This window comes from Podarcis vaucheri (genome assembly GCF_965113315.1).
Source record: "Podarcis vaucheri genome assembly, chromosome: 13".
NCBI lineage: Eukaryota > Metazoa > Chordata > Lepidosauria > Squamata > Lacertidae > Podarcis > Podarcis vaucheri.
Genome location: NC_138751.1, coordinates 2539621 through 2558743, shown reverse-complemented (window position 1 = coordinate 2558743; position 19123 = coordinate 2539621). Strand labels below are relative to the sequence as shown.

Below are 19123 nucleotides of genomic sequence, written 5' to 3'. Positions count from 1 at the left end.
AAAAAAAACGACGATGGGCATTCCAGCGTTTTGGTCATGAGCGTGGGACTGTTTCCCGAGGGTGTGTGTGTGTATTTTTTGTCGCTTGTGTCGCGGCTCGAAAGCTGCGTTCGTTTAAAGGATTTCTCCCCCCCCTTTCTACACACACACACACACACACACCCTGCCTTAAAAAAAACGCACAATGCCACAGAGAGGAGGAGCCAATGGCACCAGGCAAGAGCTCCTCCGAGACCTTGGCGCGACCGGCACCCTTGGGCCAGGGGCGTTCGCAACAATAAGCCCCCCCCCAAATAACAAGAGCAGGTGGGCTTTTGCAACGACACACACGTTTACCAGCGAGGTGCGGAAGACGATGAGGGTCTCCCTGCAGCCTCAACCTGTGAGTCTCCGTGAGAGGGAGGTTATAAAGAGAGGTTGGGTGGGGGGCTTAAGAAGGGGGACGGGGAGAAGGAAATTGGTTTCCTATGACCCCCGGCCGCCCCACGCCACTTCTCGGGGTTCTGACTTCCAAGTAGTACCTTGTGTGCACGCAGCGACACCCCCCACCCGCATGGGAAGGGTTGTAAACAGAACAAAAAATTAAGTTCCTTGCGAGCTCACAAAAATCTCTGTTCAAGCAACATTATATATATATATATAGATATAAAAGGTTATCATCTGTAAATATACTATATATATATATATATATATATATATACACACAAGCACAACCACAGCTACATATGCACAGGAAAAGCACACCCCGAACTGTCAGCTCCCTAAATCGGGGTGCAATTGTGTGTGGAAGGGGGGAAGCGTTTACTCTTAAAAACGCAGTTTCTCCCGAGAGTGGGAGACCGCGAGTAAGACATTGGCGGTGGCTTCCTGGTTTTAAAGTGAGATTTTAAGAAGGAAGCACATCCGCCGCCCCCCCTTTACAAACAGCTCTTTGTTGCTCTTGAAACACCATTTTGTAACAGGCAGCTTTTGGGGTTTGGGAAATAAACGTGGTTCTGCAGCTTCGAAATTGTCGCCCGAGGATGCAGTACATTCAATTCTGCTCTGAGTGCACCAGGGAGATAGTTCCTGACGTCGGTAAATTAACTCAGGTCTTTTTCTCCGCAAAACAACGAAAGGGGGGGGGGAGACAACACTTTCAATAACGATTTGATTCTCAACTGTGTACACGTTAAAAAAAAAAGGGAAGAAATCGGGGTGGGAAAGGAGGGTAGGGAAGGTTAAAAAAAAACAAAACGCACAAAAACCCCAGAAGACTCACAATGCACCCCCAAATCCTCCCTTCGGAGTTTTTCCCTTCCTCTCCTTATATCTCATAATGGGAAAAAAGTGCGTCTCATGCAGACATGCAAAACAGTCGCCGGGGGAAAAATCACGTCGCCTTCTGCAGCACGCAGGAAAGAAAAGGTTTGTACGGTAATTCGCAGGTGGGGAGATTTCGAAAAAGGCGGCTTTTGAGAAAAAGGAAGGCTCTTCGCTTTGCGGGATTCCTTGGATGAAGCCAGAAGGTTTCGTCCGGAGCCGGCAGGAATTCTTGGGGCCGGGTTTGCAGAGCAAAAGCAGCTTCTGGTACGAGCAAACCTGCTTCGACGTTAGTGTAAAATTACTCTTTTTGCAAAGTTCTTTTTTTCCCCCTCCTCCTTTTTTTCCTTTGATTATATAAAAAAAAACAATCCACACAAAAAAAAACAGATAGAATTGTAATGTCCAGAGGGCGGGATGGGGGGGGAGGAAAGGGTAGGCATTTGTGCAATTTTCTTTTTTTAAAAAAATGACGACAAGAACAACAACAGAAGAAAAAAGTCTTATAAAAAATGGCCTCTTCGTAAGAGAAAATATATATATACTGTGCGGGGCAGGTCTGAACAGTATTTACACAAATGTATATATTTATATTTATATATATATAGTTATCCAAACAATGGTAAAAAAAAAAACACAGTTCCTTTTTTTTCTAAGTGCATTTCTTCAAGTTTTTCTTTTTTTTGTCTTATAAATCTTTTTTATATCAAGCCTTTTGTGAAATTGCCATTCACGTTTTTTTTGTTTTCTGAAAACTTATCCCCGTGTGAAAAATAAGTGTTTTCTTCTCAAAGATAAAAATTTTTGTAGGTTTTTTTTACGATTTTCTTTATATATATGTATATAGGAAAAAAAAATCTTCTGCGATTGCAAAGAAAAAAAATTCTTTTTTTCCTTTTTTTTTTCCTTTTTCCTTTTTAACAAGTTGCTGTAAAAAAAAGTTCTTTTTTCTTTTCTTAGATAAAGTGCATCGGCATTAAAAAAAAAAAGTTTTTTGTTCGTTAAGGTGCTTATTTTTGTTTTTTGTTTTTTTTTCTCGTAAGGAAAGAAGTGCTTAAACATCCTCCTCCTGGCCGGTGTCCAACTGACCGTTGCCGCCACTGACCGCTCCCTCCCCACGACTTCCGACCTCCGGTCCAGGAGGGGAAGGGGGGTGATGATTGGGATGGGGGCACCTGGCCGCCTCTCTTGCAGTGCACATTCAGCCGAAACTGAAATTGGTTAGATCAAGGCAGCAGCGGCAGAGATACAGAGAGAGAGAGAGAGAAGAGATATAGACACAGAGAGATGAAAACGAAGAGATATTCCTATTGCTGTGAGTCAGTAGTCCTCCACCGTTTCCAGCTCGCTCGAGGAGCCGTGAAGAGCGTAACCTGGAATGGGAAGAAGGGGAACCAGTCAGGAACGAGGACAGTGCCCCCCCCTGAAATCTATCTGACCCATCCTTCCGCCCCCCTAACCACTCCCTCCCCTTTCCGTCCTGGAAACCCATAGCAGTGGTTCAAACCTTTCTGGGGCCATGCCCCACCGCAGCATCTCTAAAATCCTGGGGCCACGGTGACATACACCGTATTTTTCCGTGTGTAAGATGCCCCCATATGTAAGACGACCCCTGTTTTTTGAGCCCAGAATTAAGAAATAAAATAATAAGACGAGCCCCAATTTAAAACTTAAAACATTTGGGGGGGAAATACAGCGGACGCTCGGGTTGCGAATGTGATCTGTGCGGGATTCACATTTGCAACCCACAGCGTTCGCAAGCCACATCTGTGCATGCACAGGTTGCGATTCGGCGTTTCTGTATATGCGCGACTGCCAGAACCCGAAGTAACCCGTTACTTCTGGTTTTCGGCAGTCCGCAACCTGAAGCGGCTGTAACCCGAGGTATGACTGTATAGTCTTATGCACGAGAAAATACAGTGATTCTTGTTATTCAAAAAGCGAACTCCAATTCACGTGGAGGAAGCCTAAAAGGCCACCAACTTGGCCTAAACTAGGGTTACCAGACGTCCCCAGATTTGCAAATCTGTCCCCGGGAAACGTGGCAGTGGCAGCCTCAGCAGCCCGGAGCCAGCCTGGTAGCGCAGTTGGCTCTGGCTGGCTTCAGGAGCTGCTCGCTGCCGTGGCGCCCGCCATTTTCCCGGCGCCACGGCAGCGAGCAGCTCCTGAAGCCAGCCAGAGCCAACTGCGCTACCAGGCTGGCCCCTCCTGGGCAACGGCTGCCCGCCCGTGACTCCAGAGCCTCCCCTGATCTGTCAAAACAAAGGGGGCAGGAGATCGGGGAAGGCTTGGGAGTCACAGGAGTGCGTGCCATTGCCCGTTTCTTAAAAAAAACTGCGGATTTATGTTTCACAGGGTGTCAAAGAAGGGCTTTGCACCTTTATACAATATGCATGTGTGCTTGGCCCAAGGGTCTTTTGCCTCATCATCCCCACTACAGTGGTACTTTGGGTTACAGACGCTTCAGGTTACAAACTCCGCTAACCCAGAAATAGTGCTTCAGGTTAAGAACTTTGCTTCAGGGTGAGAACAGAAATCATGCTCCGGCGGCAGCGGGAGGCCCCATTCGTGGTGACTCACAGTTTCAGGTTAAGTACGGAGCTCTGGAACGAATTAAGTACTTAACCCGAGGTACCACTGTACTGACTCCCTGTTGCTACTCAACGTCAAAAAAAAAAAAAAAGTGTCCCCGGATTCACTGAAAAAAATCTGGTAACCATAGTCTAAACAACCTTCCAAATTGCCCCCCTATGGGGCGTTTGCCCCATGCTGGAAACTGCAGCCCTACAGGAATTAAGGCAACAGAACTGGAGCAGGCAAGGGACTCCAGACAAAAATGGGTTAAGGACCCTGGGGTGGGAGTTTTAGGGACCCTCCCTTGGGGTGGGGGTTTGGAGGGGGAAGTGGGTTCCCACCATAGCGGTCAACCTTCCCTCTTTTTGCGGGAAATTCTCTTATTCCAGCGCCGTTTCCCGCAGCTATCCCGGATTGTTAGATATCCCGTAGACTGTCCCCGGGACAGGTGAGGCTGCTGATCCCTTGTTTTCAAATCTGAAAGTTGACAGCCATGGTTCCCACTACCCGGCTCCCGTTCCCGTACCCCACAGGAGCCCCAGTCCCAGCCCCCCTTTCCCTCCACCCCCGAAGGCCCAGGGCTCGCCCCCCGCCAGGCCTCTCACCCAGGATGCTGGGGTCCGCGTGAAGCATCACCGGGCGCCTCTTGATCTTGGCGGCTTGGCTGTTCTCGAAGGACGGGGCCTTGGGGCTGTGGTTGGACTGGAAGAGGGACTGCAGGCTGCTGGAGGACAGCCAGGCTTCCTGCGAGGAACACAAAAGGGCATGGCTTGAAGGGAGACTGGACAAAAACGCCCAGGGCGCGAAGCCAGGCACTCGCCTGATTTAACACTCCATGTCCTTTTAACGGCATTCGTAGGAGGGGCTTTTGTTTTCGCTTCTGTTTTTATTGTGCATTTTGCGTTCTTATGTTGTGAACCACCCGGTGATCTTCGGGTGAAGGAGTGAGGAGTAATTGACAGGCTTCAGTGCAGGCAGGCGAGAGCCAGACCACTGGGGCACCCTATCAGCCGAGCTGGCAGCCAAAGATTTTAAAATACATACATGCACACACACACACACACACACACACACACACACAAAAATAATTGAGGGACGTGGCTGGCACTGTGGGTTAAACCGCAGAGCCTAGGGATTGCTGATCATAAGGTCGGTGGTTCAAATCCCTGCGACGGGGTGAGCTCCCGTTGCTCGGTCCCTGCTCCTGCCAACCTAGCAATTTGAAAGCACATCAAAGTATAAGTAGATAAATAGGTACCGCTCCGGCGGGAAGGTAAACGGCGTTTCCGTGCGCTGCTCTGGTTCGCCAGAAGCGGCTTAGTCCTGCTGGCCACATGACCCAGAAGCTGTACGCCGGCTCCCTTGGCCAATAAAGCGAGATGAGCGCCACAACCCCAGAGTCGGCCACGACTGGACCTAATGGTCAGGGGTCCCTTTACCTTTACTATATAAAATTGAGTACTTGACGAGGCTCACTTCCTTTTGCTCCCCACAAGGGGTACAGGACACAACCTCTTTTTCAGGATTAAAATTTCGGTCTGGGCGGATTTTTAAAATCTGGCAAAATGTCTGGGTTTTTCTGCTTGGTTTTTTTGTTTACAGTAACCCAAAATTTTTATGCTAGTGACTCAGATCTAAGGCGCCCGGCTAAGCTAGTCTGCAGCAGAGAATCACAACAGAGCAGCATCTTAAACTCCCTACCTACTGTATAAATCCCTTCTCTTTTGGCCGAACTAAAAGGACTCTGGCTCAGCTACAAAATCTTGGAGGAGGAGCCTGGGAGGGCGAGAGGTAACTAGCTACTAGCAATATATCAGAGATTCTATAGCCTATATACTGTATTTTTCACTCCATAAGACGCACCTGACCGTAAGACGAACCTAGTTTTTAGAGGAGGAAAACTAGAAAAAAAATATTCTGAATGAAACAGTGGGTGCATGATTTTTGTGGTTCACGCTATGGCAAAAATCCTGAGGATCCATGCTTTGTAACCAGGTTTTTGCACCATTGCGGCCCCAGGCTCGCTTTTTTTTTGGTGCAGGCTGCAGCCACGGACATGCTATGTGATCTGATGGTGAATTTGGGGTGACCCAATGCAAAAATCCTGAGGATCCTTAGGCTTTTACCTCCCCACTCCCAGGCAGCCTCCTTTATTTCTAGCGTCCCTTATCTCTCTCCCTGCAAACGATAAAAAAAAAAAAAAGCATGATCTGCTTTTTGCCCCTGGGCAATTTGGCTCCAGGGACCACGCATTCCCTCCATAAGATGCACAGGCATTTCCCCTTACTTTTTAGGAAGAAAAAGGTGCGTCTTATGGAGTGAAAAATACGGTATTTGAAACGAGTGTCGTCAGTGATCTGTAGGTAAGCAGAAGTCGGCAAATGCGTCCAGTTTTTTGCTCTTCAAAAGATGGCCACCCTACCAAACCTTGCTGTTTCTTGGGGAGCTGTGTGTTCTCAAGTCAAACGTGACCCGGGTGGGACTTCCCTTGCCCTCTTCTGCATATGTTGACACCTGGGGGCCAGTTCCCGCAACCGAGGGCCGCTCACCTGCTGCTGCTGGCGCTGCTGGCTGGCTCTCTGTTTGGCACGCCGCTCCAGGAACTGCTTCGCGAACTCTTTGGCTTCCACCGTGTCTCCCAGGTAGGAGCGGATGCAGTCGTGGACGTCGTAGGGGGACTCCACCTCCTTCAGGAAGGCCACCACAGTGGGGACTGGGTTGGGGTGGTGTTTTGGGGGGTGGGGGGAGAGGATGGCGGAGGAGAGAAGAGGAGAAACAGGATATTGCCACATCCTATTGCAGGGTAATCCCTACACAGACGCGTGGAAAGAGAGGGAGAAAATATCAACCCTCCCTCCCGGGTCACAGCTACAGACGATTCCCAACAGAAGACAGCTTGGCAGGGGGTTGGACTCGATGGCCCTTGTGGTCTCTTCCAACTCTATGATTCTATGATTCTATGATAGCAAGGCCTCTCTCTGGGTCAGGGGGGCAGAACGAGGGGGAAGAGTCTTGGCTTTTATTTCTTTGCGTTTCTCTATGTACAGTGGATGCTCGGGTTGCAAACGTGATCCGTGCGGGATGCACGTTCGCAACCCGCTGCATTCGCAACCTGCATCTGCACATGCCGGGTGGCGATTCGGCGCTTCTGCGCATGTGCAAAGTGCGATTTAGCACTTCTGCGCATGCGCGGCCGCCGAAACCTGGAAGTAACTCGTACTTCCGGGTTTCGGCAGTCCGCAACCCAAAAAAACGCAACCTGAAGTGGCTGTAACCCAAGGACTGTGTACATGCAGTCTTTGTGGGACGACTGCTTTTTTTAAAACATGCTTTATTTGTTCCCGTTCATTACAGGTGACTCCCCGTTCATGCAAAATGGGCATAAATTGGGGGGGGGGCTGGCCTCACAGTGCTTCCAACTCACGAGGAGGCCTTCCCTGGAGCCTGAAGAGGACGGCCCCCCCTTTGGGCTCCAGGGAGGGTCTCCTTGCGAGGCACAGGTGTAACACAGCTTTGCTTAGGCTGCTCAGGTCTCTCCCTCCAAATTTCCAGCTAAAAATTTTTTTTTGGGGGGTGCCTGTATTCACAACCTGCCTCCACCCTCTTCCATGCGCGAAGGATCCACGCAGGTGCCGTTAAAGCTGCCCCCTCCCGCCCCTAACTGCGCTGCTAAAATCTGGCACCCAAAAACAGCTTTTTCGTGGAGCTGGAGGGGACACGGGGGGGGTCATCTATCCCAACCCCCGCCGAGGTTTGGGGTTTTCTCAACCGCCTGCCTCTGGGCCTGCGCTACCCTCCTTCCGATCCACCCCGGGGCAGCCTGGGGGGGAGGGGGGGCCCTGTCCTGCTGTCCCTCCTCTTCCTCTTCTCCCCCCTCCCCCTCCCGCCTCCCCCCATACCATCAAGGTTGCTGGAGGTATTGAGGGCATGGAGCATTTGCTCACACCACTGCGTGAAACCGTCCTGCGGCTTGTGGATTCCCTGAAGCAGCTTCAGCAGCTTCTCCTCCTCGTCCGTCTTCTTCCGGCTCTGACGACAGGAGGCGTTGTACGTGTCCCTGAAAAGGAGGAGACCGGGGGGTTGTGTGAGCTCGGATCCTGCCCCTCTCCCCTGGCCAAGCCCCACCGCCCGCCCGCCCCGCTGCTCACCCCAGGGACGGGCTGCTGCGGCTGTTCTTCAAGCCCAGGCTCCTGGCGAGGGGGCCGGCGTTCTTCATGCTCTCCTCCCAGAGGCTGATGGAGCTGTTCTTCTCGTGGGCTCCCCACAGCGGGCTCGAGTCAGCCCCCCACTGCGACGGGAGGCTGGTCAGACTGTGGCCGCCGTGCTGAGGGGGGAAAGAGAGAAGCGTGAACCTGTTTGCAGAAGCCCAAACCCAACACAGCAGCTGCTGCAATATTAATAATAATAATAATAATAATAATAATAATAATAATAATAAATTACTTATAGAATAGGATATAATTTATTATTTATGCCCTGCCCATCTGGCTGCATTTCCCCAGCCACCCTGGGCGGCCTCCAGTATTAAAATACAGTGGTCTGTTAAACATTAAAAGCTTCCCTAAAGAGGGCTGCCTTCAGATGTCTTCTAAAAGTTTGGTAGTTATTTTTCTCTTTGACATCTGGTGGGAGGGCGTTCCACAGGGCGGGCGCCACCACCGAGAAGGCCCTCTGCCTGGTTCCCTGTAACTTGGCTTCTCGCAGGGAGGAAACTGCCAGAAGGCCTTCGGAGCTGGACCTCAGCGTCCGGGCAGAATGATGGGGGTGGAGACGCTCCTTAAGGTATACCGGACCGAGGCTGTTTAGGGCTTTCAAGGTCAGCACCAACACTTTAAATTGTGATCAGAAACGTACTGGGAGCCAGTGTAGGTCTTTCAGGACGGGTGTTATGTGGTCTCTGTGGCCGCTCCCAGTCACCAGTCTAGCTGCCGCATTCTGGATTAGTTGCAGTTTCCGGGTCACCTTCAAAGGTAGCCCCACGTAGAGCGCATGGCAGTAGTCCAAGCGAGAGATAACCAGAGCATGCACCACTCTGGCAAGACAGTCTGCGGGCAGGTGGGGTCTCAGCCCTGCTTAGGGAAGCTTTTAATGATTGATGTCTTGTGGTGTTTTTATACTTTGTTAGAAGCAGCCCAGAGTGGCTGGGGAAACTCAGTACATCGTCATCGAAGGCCCTTTACACAGGTAAACCGGCAGCCCTGTTCAGGGAAGTTTTTAATCATAGAATCCTAGAGTTGGAAGAGACCCCAAGGGCCATCGAGTCCAACCCCCTGCCAAGCAGGAAACACCCTCAGAGCACTCCTGACATAAGGTTGTCAAGCCTCTGCTTAAAGACCTCCAAAGGAGGAGACTCCACCACACTCCTGGGCAGCAAATTCCACTGTCGAACAGCTCTTACTGTCAGGAAGTTCTTCCTAATGTTTAGGTGGAATCTTCTTTCTTGTAGTTTGGATCCATTGCTCCGTGTCCGCTTCTCTGGAGCAGCAGAAAACAACCTTTCTCCCTCCTCTATATATATTTGAACATGGCTATCATATCACCCCTTAACCTCCTCTTCTCCAGGCTAAACATGCCCAGCTCCCTTAGCCGTTCCTCATAAGGCATCGTTTCCAGGCCTTGGACCATTTTGGTTGCCCTCCTCTGGACACGTTCCAGTTTGTCAGTGTCCTTCTTGAATTGTGGTGCCCAGAACTGGACACAGTACTCCAGGTGTGGTCTGACCAGAGCAGAATACAGTGGCACTATTACTTCCCTTGATCTAGATGCTATACTCCTGTTGATGCAGCCCAGAATTGCATTGGCTTTTTTTAGCTGCCGCGTCACACTGTTTTGATGTGTGACATTTTGATGTGTTTTTATACTTTGTTGGAAGCTGCCCAGAGTGGCTGGGGAAACCCAGCCAAATAATAAATTATGATTCTCATTCCTTCCTTCCTTCGCCTGGCTGGGTCCTCTCAAGCTGCCCCCCCCCCGGGGGGGGAGCAGGGGAGGGGCTGACTCACGGCTCTCTGCTGCGCCCTCTGCTGCTGTTTCTGCATGTGCCTCTCGGTCTCTTGCTGCAGCTCCAGCAAGGCCTTCATGGAGACGTTCTGCTTGGTCCACAGCGGGTGAGAGTTCTGCTGCTGCTGGATCAGCTTCAGGAGCTCCTGGTGGCGGCACTGGGTGGGGGGGAGGACGAGAGGCGTCAAGAAGGGAGGGCGAGAAGTGAGCCTGGCACGTGGCAATCCAGGAGGGCCACCCCACCCAAAAACCCGCACCAGAGCAGGGCTCACCTCTTCCCGCAAGGCCCGCACGTCCCCCAGTTTCTGGATATCCGAGATGCTGAAGCTGTTCTGGGTGGAGGAAGAGCTGTTCACGGACTGCTGGCCCCACGAGGAGGAAGAGGGTAGCTGGAGGCAGAGGAGAGAGGGAATTAACTCCACACAAAAGCTTAGAAACAAACTAGGATTAGATACCCTACTATGCTAAGGCCTGAACATCGATAGTTACCTATACAGTGGTGCCTCACAAGACGAAAAGAATCCGTTCTGTGATTCTCTTCGTCTAGCGGTTTTTTCGTCTTGCGAAGCAAGCCCATTGACGGATTAGTGGATTAGCGGCTTTTAGTGGCTTATCTGCTGATCGGATCAGCTGATAAGCGGCTTAGCGGCTTAGAAAAAGGGGGGGGAGGAAAAAAAACAGCAGGAACTCGCAAGACATTGTCGTCTTGCGAAGCAAGCCCATAGGAAATTCGTTTTGCGAAGCACCACCAAAACAGAAAACTCTTTCGTCTAGCGAGTTTTCCGTCTTGCGAGGCATTCGTCTTGCGGGGCACCACTGTACAGTACTTTCCGCCAGAGAACTACAAGTGAAAAACTTGAAACTCAAAGGACTTGACGGTGTCCCATATCAACCTAGAGGAGCCTGTCCTATAATCAATACCCCCCATTCCACCCAACCCCAACTAGCAAAATATCAGCCTATATACCGCTGTCGACAGCCTATCCTATGAAGGCCAAATAGTAGACACAATAGCCCAACGCTAATACGTCAGGCTTTATCGGCCGAGGAAGCTGGCGTACTCTGGGGTTGCGGTGCTCATCTCGCTTTATTGGCCAAGGGAGCCGGCGTACAGCTTCTGGGTCATGTGGCCAGTAGGACTAAGCCGCTTCTGGTGGACCAGAGCAGCACACGGAAACGCCATTTACCTTCCCGCCAGAGCAGTACCTATTTATCTACTTGCACTCTGACGTGCTTTCAAACTGCTAGGTTAGCAGGAGCAGGGACTGAACAACGGGAGCTCACCCTGTCGCGGGGATTCGAACCGCTGAACTTCTGATCGGCAAGTCCTAGGCTCTGTGGTTTAACCCACAGCGCCACCCGCATCCCATCATTTTTTTTCTGTACATGTTGGAAATTATATTATAGTAAGCCCTGTAATGTGACGTTTACCATAATTTTTTTTTTGTATACATATTGGAAATTATAGTAAGTCCTGTAATGTAATATGACAACGTTTGCCGATGTAATATAAGAATGTTAACAAATAAAATGCAAATTCCAAAAAAAAATGAATTTCCCCCCAAAAGCCACCCAAAGAAGGCCCCCACTTTCTTCCAAAGAGTACCCCCACACAGGCCAAGTCCCAGAGCCTTCAGAAAGGGGGGGGGAGAGGAAGGAAGCCGCTCTACACCCACAGCGCAAGAGCTCCTGTGGACCCACACGCTCGCAAGGGGTCCGAGCTGGAGGAAGAGGGGGGGGCTGCCTGGGCCGGGGAAGAAGAAGAGCTATCGGGCTGGGGTCCCACCTGCGCATGGGAGGCCGTGCTGGCGCTCGCTGCCCTTGCCTGCTTGCGCCGGAACACCTCCTCCTCCTCGCGGCGCTTCTGCTCCTCCTGGCGCCGTTTCCGCTCGTCCTCGTCCCTCTTAGCCCTGAGTTCGGCGCCTCTCCGCTCTTGTAGCTGTGGGGTGGGAAGGGGTTGGACAAGCCGGTTAGGGCGCGAGGAGCCGCCTTGAACAGAATCAGGTGGCCGGGGGTCCCATCGAGCGCAGCACCGCCTGCCCAGAGTGGCCCCAGGGTTTCAGGCAGGGAAGTCTGTCTGAATGTGACCTGGCCACAGTGATCCATGCGATGGTCACCTCCAGGCTTGACTACTGTAATTCGCTCTACGCGGGGCTGCCCTTGAAGCTGACCCACAAACCAATTTGATTCCCTCCACCTTTTTCTTTTTTCTTTTTCCTTTCTCCTCCTGTGATGAGGCTGCATTTTAATATTTTAATGTTTCAATGTTGTATTTTATTCTTGTTTTTAAGTTGTATTCATTGAACTTGTTTTTATTATTGCTTGTTAGCCGCCCTTAGCCTGGCCTTGGCTGGGGAGGGCGGGGTATAAATAATAATAATTATTATTATTGTTATTAAGGTGCCGTTGGTGATCGGTCCGGGACACTTTCCACGGGCAAGGCAGATTCCCTGCCACGGAGCCTAAGTTGCAGGAAGGCCCCAATTCAACCACACACACACACCCCAGCCCCGCCACGCAACGCGCAACTCACTTTATGTTGCAGTTGAAGTTGTTCTAAGATTGGACCCTGAGTTGAAGAATTAATTGGAATATCCCATAAGCTGGCCTCACCACCTGGAAAGAGAAAAGAGGGAATTTGAGGCCGTGGGTGGGAGAAGAGAAGAGGCGTTAGCAATATGAAAATCACGAGTTTGATCCCCTCGCGTCCAGTGCCCCCCAACCCTATAAAAAGCATTGTTCAGAACAGTGGTTTGCCCGACCCCGGAAGGTAAAACTCAAAACAGTGGCGCTTAATTGCACCTTTATTCAAATCCAATTGAAGCCGCTTCGTTTAATGAAATCCTCTGGTCTGTTATTTGACGAGCCTGATCCACTGATACCAGCTTTTTTGGCGTCTGGTGGTTATTTAAACTTCCAAGGCCCCCCCCCAACCTGGCTATTAGCACACCCCCCCCCAATCCCAGGTTACCCCATTGCCAACTCTGGGAGCCAGGGGTGTAAAGTCAAGCTTAGGCCTGCCGCTCTGCTTACACTTCTACCTGCACTCGCGTTTTTCTCCCAGTGGACTTTGAATGTATTTTGATAAAGGTTTCGCAACCGCTGAACTTTAATCTGTGAGCTACGGGGAAATGGAAGACCCACCCACGCCAAGGGTGATTCCAGTTCTAGGAACGGGAAAAGAAAGGTGATGATTGAACGAATGTTGCTCAAAACCACACACACACACACGCCCTTGACTGAGGCACGTGTAGCTGCTGTTTTGCTTGTGTGCGAGAGACCAACATTAAAACTCCCCAACCCTAATTCCCAAGGAAGAGCCCTGTGAGATCCAGAAGCCTGCACCTCGCTTTTTGAATGCTAGCGGCGAGCCGGCTTGGAAGATAAGGAAGTTATCCTGTTTTATTCTCTTTTTTTACTTTCACAAAATTTATACACCGCTTTCTTTCTTTTTTAAGGAGGGGGGAAAAACTCCGGAGAGGTTTACAATAAAACAAAGGGGAAGAAAAAACAATAGCAATCTGGGACTTTTAAAAATTTAAAGCAACAAGAATCTTGAAGAGATAAAATCGGATATGGAAATATGGAACTATCGTGAGAGGCAGGACTGAAATCTGGAGTTGCTTTGACATTCAGATTGTGGGAAGTCGTAAAATTAGAATTACCGTATTTTTTGCTCTATAAGACTCACTTTTTCCCTCCTAAAAAGTAAGGGGAAATGTGTGTGCATCTTATGGAGCGAATGCAGGCTGCGCAGCTATCACAGAAGCCAGAACAGCAAGAGGGATTGCTGCTTTCACTGCACAGCGATCCCTCTTGCTGTTCTGGCTTCTGAGATTCAGAATATTTTTTTTCTTGTTTTCCTCCTCCAAAAACTAGGTGTGTCTTGTGGTCTGGTGCGTCTTATAGAGCGAAAAATACGGTAAATTCGGAAGACAACTGGATTTGTTTTTTTATTGGATTATGATCTGATATGTTAATTGGATGTCTTTTATTGGAAAATTAATAAACGCTCTAACAAAAAAATATATATTTTTTTAAAGCAATGACAGATTAAAACCATTATCCATTTTCTAAACATCTGCAGCAGTGCCAATTCCACTGACCCAAGTGGCTGAGCGGGCGCTTGCGGGGTCAGGCAATTCTTAGGTCATACAATCACCTTGCAAGCCAGCTGAGGAACAATCCCATTCGGGGGGTTAGGGGCGAGTAAGGATTTGAACCCAGCCCACGAGTACTAAACCGCATTCCAAGAACTGTGGCTGGCTGAACGCCAAGGCCCTGCTCTTGGAACTGCGCAAAACCACCTCCTCCTCCTCCTCCTTTCACTCTTCTTATGCACAGAGGCCCGAGTTGTCACCTGCTTGCGGTGAGGCTGAGGTATGTGTGTCCCACAGGGACCCGGTATCTGGCACAGATATTGATCGGTTCATAGAAGGAATCATTCCCTGCTCCCCGGCTCTGGAAACAAGCAAAGTGGCAAAGTTAGGGGGCAGGGGAGAAACTCAAGCGTCTCAGGGCTTCAAAGGAGGATCGGACAAACCCATGGAAGCTGGGAAGACGAGCCATGGCTGCTAAACCATGGTTGGCTATGCTGCGCCTCCGCGGCTGGGAGACAGCAATGCTTTTGAACAAATCCCAGTTGCTGGAAACCACAGGAGATAACGTTCAGGGGGCGCTTGTGTGTTTTCCACTGAGACATCTGGTTCTAATTATCATCATCACATAGATTTTCTCATACAACACCTTTTTCCCTAACAGGGGCTCAAGGCAGCTTACAGATAAAAATAATAACAGCTAAAAGCATACAGATGAAACTTGAAAAACTAGAATATTGTGAAAAAGTTCTTCTATTTCAGTAATTCAACTTGAAAGGTGAAACTAATACAGTGGTACCTCGGGTTACATACACTTCAGGTTACATACGCTTCAGGTTACAGACTCCGCTAACCCAGAAATAGTGCTTCAGGTTAAGAACTTTGCTTCAGGGTGAGAACAGAAATCGTGCTTCAGCGGCGCAGCGGCAGCAGGAGGCCCTATTAGCTAAAGTGGTGCTTCAGGTTAAGAACAGTTTCAGGTTAAGAACGGACCTCCGGAACGAATTAAGCACTTAGCCTGAGGTACCACTGTATATGAGATAGACACAAGACATGCAAAGCCAGGTATGTCAAGCCTTTATTTGTTATAATTGTGATGATCATGGCGTACAGCTGGTGAAAACCCCAACTTAACAATCTCGGAAAATCAGAATATTAAATGAAATCATTGGGAACATCCAACTTCTTCTGCAATTACCTTTTGAGGCTTTCCCTCCTTATGGAGGGTCTCAAGGATGGCTTTCTGCACAACTGTCAGGTCAGCAACCTTCCCGTGATTGTGCTTCCCACTGAACCAGACGGAGAGACCATTTAAAGGCTCAGGAACCCATTGAAGGTGTTATGGATTGAATAGCTACTGCACCTTTTCACAATATTCTATGTTCTGAGATTGTTAATTTGGGGTTTTCATCAGCAGTACGCCATGATCATCGCAATTATAACAAATAAAGGCTTGACGTATCTCGCTCTGCAGGTCATGAGTCTATCTCATATATTAGTTTCACCTTTTAATTTGAATTACAGTGGTGCCTCGCAAGACGAAAAGAATCCGTTCTGTGATTCTCTTCGTCTAGCGGTTTTTCCGTCTTGCGAAGCAAGCCCATTGACGGATTAGCGGATTAGCGCTATTAGCGGCTTATCTGCTGATCGGATCAGCTGATAAGCGGCTTAGTGGCTTAGAAAAAGGGGGGGGAGGGAAAAAACCCAGCAGGAACTCGCAATACATTGTCGGCTTGCAAAGCAAGCCCATAGGAGATTCGTTTTGTGAAGCACCTCCAAAACGGAAAACTCTTTCGTTTTGCGAGTTTTCTGTCTTGCGAGGCATTCGTCTTGCGGGGCACCACTGTACTGAAATAAATGAACTTTTCCACGATAGTCTAAATTTTCGAGTGTCACCTGTACAGATAAAAATAATAACAGCTAGAAGCATAGAAAATTATAATCAGTAAAGAGCAGGGGGGATGTTTTCAGTGCATTACTCCTTCTCCTCCACCTGTTTTGGTTTTAATGTAGCTACGTGGAGTCTTTTCAAACCCAGCCAGATGGGCAGGGTATAAGTAAAAAAAGGCAAAGGACCCCTGACAGTTAAGTCCAGTCACGGACGACTCTGGGGTTGCAGCACTCATCTCGCTTTATTGGCCGAGGGAGCCATGTGGCCAGCAGGACTAAGCCGCTTCTGGCGAAACCAGAGCAGCGCGCAGAAACGCCGTTTACCTTCCCGCCAGAGTGGTACCTATTTATCTACTTGCAGTTACAGACAGGTAGCCGTGTTGGTCTGCCGTAGTCAAAACAAAACAAAACAAAATAATTCCTTCCAGTAGCACCTTAGAGACCAACTAAGTTAGTTATTGGTATGAGTTTTCGTGTGCATGCACACTTCTTCAGATACACTGAAATAGAAGTCATGAGACCCTTATATTTAGTGAGAGGGTGGGGAGGCATATTACTCAGAAGGGTGGTGGGAATGGGCGATTGCCTGATAGGTGAGGTAAACCTGTTGATGACTGTTAACGACTGCAATTGGTCTTACAGGAAAAAGCAAGGGGTGAGATGGCTAAAAATAGCTTTATCATGTATAATGAGATAAGAATTATTATTATACATGATAAAGCTATCAGTGTATCTGAAGAAGTGTGCATGCACATGAAAGCTCATACCAATAACTAACTTAGTTGGTCTTTAAGGTGCTACTGGAAGGAATTTTTAAATTTTATTTTATCTACTTGCACTTTGACATGCTTTCGAACTGCAAGGTTGGCAGGAGCAGGGACTGAGCAATGGGAGTTCACCCCGTCGCGGGGACTCGAACCACCGACCTTCTGATCGGCAAGCCCAAGAGGCTCAGTGGTTTACACCACAGCGCCACCTGCGTCCCTGGGGTATAAGCAATAAATTATTATTATTATGGTTGCCACTAATTTGATTTTAATTTGATTTAATTAATTTTACAATGAATGTTTTAGAATATTGGACTATTTTGATTGTTGTTAGCCGCCCTGAGCCCAGCTTCGGCTGGGGAAGGCGGGATATAAATAAAATTTATTATTATTATTATTATTATTATTATTATTATTATTATTATTAAGTGGTTGTGAGTCACTTCTGGCTGCCTTGGGCAAAACAAAGCGACTAGCAGATTGAATGAACGATCATAAACACCCCTGGGTGCAGCGAGAGAAGACTGTATACCTGAAGGAGCATCACCACCCCCATCGTTCAAGCAGGACACTGAGGTCCAGCTCCGAGGGGCTTCTGGCAGTTCCCTCCCTGCGAGAAGCCAAGTTACAGGGAACCGGGCAGAGGGCCTTCTCAGTGGTGGCACCCGCCCTGTGGAACGCCCTCCCACCAGATGTCAAAGAGAACAACGACTACCAGACTTTTAGAAGACATCTAAAGGCAGCCCTGTTTAGGGAAGCTTTTAATGTTTAATAGGTTATTGTATTTTAGTGCTTTGTTGGAGGCCGCCCAGAGTGGCTGGGGAATAAATAATAAATTAGTATTATTATTATTATTGGGACGCAGGTGGCGCTGTGGGTTAAACCACAGAGCCTAGGACTTGCCGATCAGAAGGTTGGCGATTCGAATCCCCACAACGGGGTGAGCTCCCGTTGCTCGGTCCCAGTTCCTGCCCATCTAGCAGTTCAAAAGCACGTCAAAGTGCAAGTAGATAAATAGGTACTGCTCTGGCGGGAAGGTAAACGGCATTTCCGTACGCTGCTCTGGTTCGCCAGAAGCGGCTTAGTCCTGCTGGCCACATGACCCGGAAGCTGTACGCTGGCTCCCTCGGCCAATAAAGTGAGATGAGCGCCGCAACTCCAGAGTCAGTCACGACTGGAGCTAGCGGTCAGGGTCCCTTTACCTTATTATTATTATTATTATTATTACTGGGCTTGGGAGAAGGGCTGCTGGGAAGCCTCCTTCCCTGGGACTCTGGGGCCACAGGCCTCACCTTGGCTTGAGAGCTTGCAGCTGCTGCAGGAAGGTGGTGAGCTGTTGCTGCGTCAAGTCCCCCGCCGCCACCTTCTGCTGGAGGGAGCACTGGGCATACTGCCTGCTGTGGGGGGAAAGGAAAGGGGGAGAAGGGGTGTCAGGAACCCATCTGCTGCTTGCAAAGTAGCAGCTCTGACCTCCTGAGATCGGCGTGCACCCCCCCCCCATGGAACAGCCCATCAGGAGGAGGCCCCAAGGCCTGCCTCCTTCCCCCTCTTCTGCAATGCAATCAATCTTACCAGCTCCATCTGGTATGCAGGCTGAGACCCTATCTGGCTGCGGACTGCCTCGTCAGAGTGGTGCATGCTCTGGTTATCTCCCGCTTGGACTACTGCCATGCGCTCTATGTGGGGCTACCTTTGAAGGTGACCCGGAAACTACAACTAATCCAGAATGCGGCAGCCAGACTGGTGACTGGGGGCGGCCGCCGAGACCATATAACACCTACACTGGCTCCCAGTACGTTTCGGAGCACAATTCAAAGTGTTGGTGCTGACCTTTAAAGCCCTAAACGGCCTTGGTCCAGTATATCTGAAGGAGCGTCTCCACCCCCATCGTTCTACCCGGACACTGAGGTCCAGCTCCGAGGGCCTTCTGGCGGTTCCCTCCCTGCGAGAAGCCAAGTTACAGGGAACCAGGCAGAGGGCCTTCTCGGTGGTGGCACCCGCCCTCCCACCAGATGTCAAAGAGAACAACAACTACCAGGCTTTTAGAAGACATCTGAAGGCAGCCCTGTTTCGGGAAGCTTTTAATGTTTGATGTATTATAGTATTTTAATATTCTTTTGGAAGCCGCCCAGAGTGGCTGGGGAAGCCCGGCCAGATGGGCGGGGTATAAATTATAAAAATAATAATAAAAAAAAATCTTCCAGGGAACGGCGGCGAGCGCCCTGCGAGGTCGGCTACCTGTTGACGAGCTGAAGCAGCTGTTGGTGCTGAAGCTGCTGGTAGAGAGCAGCGGTGGCCAGCTCTTGCTGCTTCTTCAGCCGCTCCTGGTCCATGTTTCCCTGGGCAGACAGGAGAAGAGACAAAACCAGCCCAGGTCACAAGCAGGGAAGCGGCCGAGGGAGTTGAGGGAGGGAGGGAGCCTGGCTCAACAGGCGATGGGCGTCACAATCCATCACCATTGAAATGTGTATTACAGTGGTGCCTTGGTTCTCA

At 49.7% G+C, this 19123-nt stretch overlaps 1 protein-coding gene and 1 long non-coding RNA gene across 6 annotated transcripts in view; one reads left to right on the top strand and one right to left on the bottom strand.

Annotated features, from left to right (window-relative positions):
* Positions 1-1055: 1055 nt before the first annotated feature.
* On the top strand, positions 1056-1254 carry LOC309518144. The gene is made up of 2 exons (XR_014213355.1): positions 1056-1164; positions 1215-1254. It is a non-coding gene; the product is annotated as an uncharacterized lncRNA (long non-coding RNA).
* Positions 1227-19123, bottom strand: part of GIGYF1 (GRB10 interacting GYF protein 1) — a 50959-nt gene continuing 33062 nt past the window's right edge. For 2 of the 5 annotated variants that reach the window (XM_082197527.1, XM_082197529.1), the window contains exons 17-28: positions 18869-18969; positions 17923-18027; positions 14237-14337; positions 12410-12492; positions 11663-11815; positions 10149-10265; positions 9879-10034; positions 8025-8200; positions 7776-7933; positions 6426-6589; positions 4482-4620; positions 1227-2675 (exon numbers count right to left, since the gene is read on the bottom strand). In XM_082197527.1, the coding sequence (XP_082053653.1) occupies positions 2623-2675; positions 4482-4620; positions 6426-6589; positions 7776-7933; positions 8025-8200; positions 9879-10034; positions 10149-10265; positions 11663-11815; positions 12410-12492; positions 14237-14337; positions 17923-18027; positions 18869-18969 (1506 nt within the window). In that variant the 3' untranslated portion in view covers positions 1227-2622. Of the gene's footprint in view, positions 2676-4481; positions 4621-6425; positions 6590-7775; positions 7934-8024; positions 8201-9878; positions 10035-10148; positions 10266-11662; positions 11816-12409; positions 12493-14236; positions 14338-17922; positions 18028-18868; positions 18982-19123 lie in introns of all 5 variants that reach the window. The other 3 variants (XM_082197526.1, XM_082197528.1, XM_082197530.1) reach the window with 2 other exon arrangements.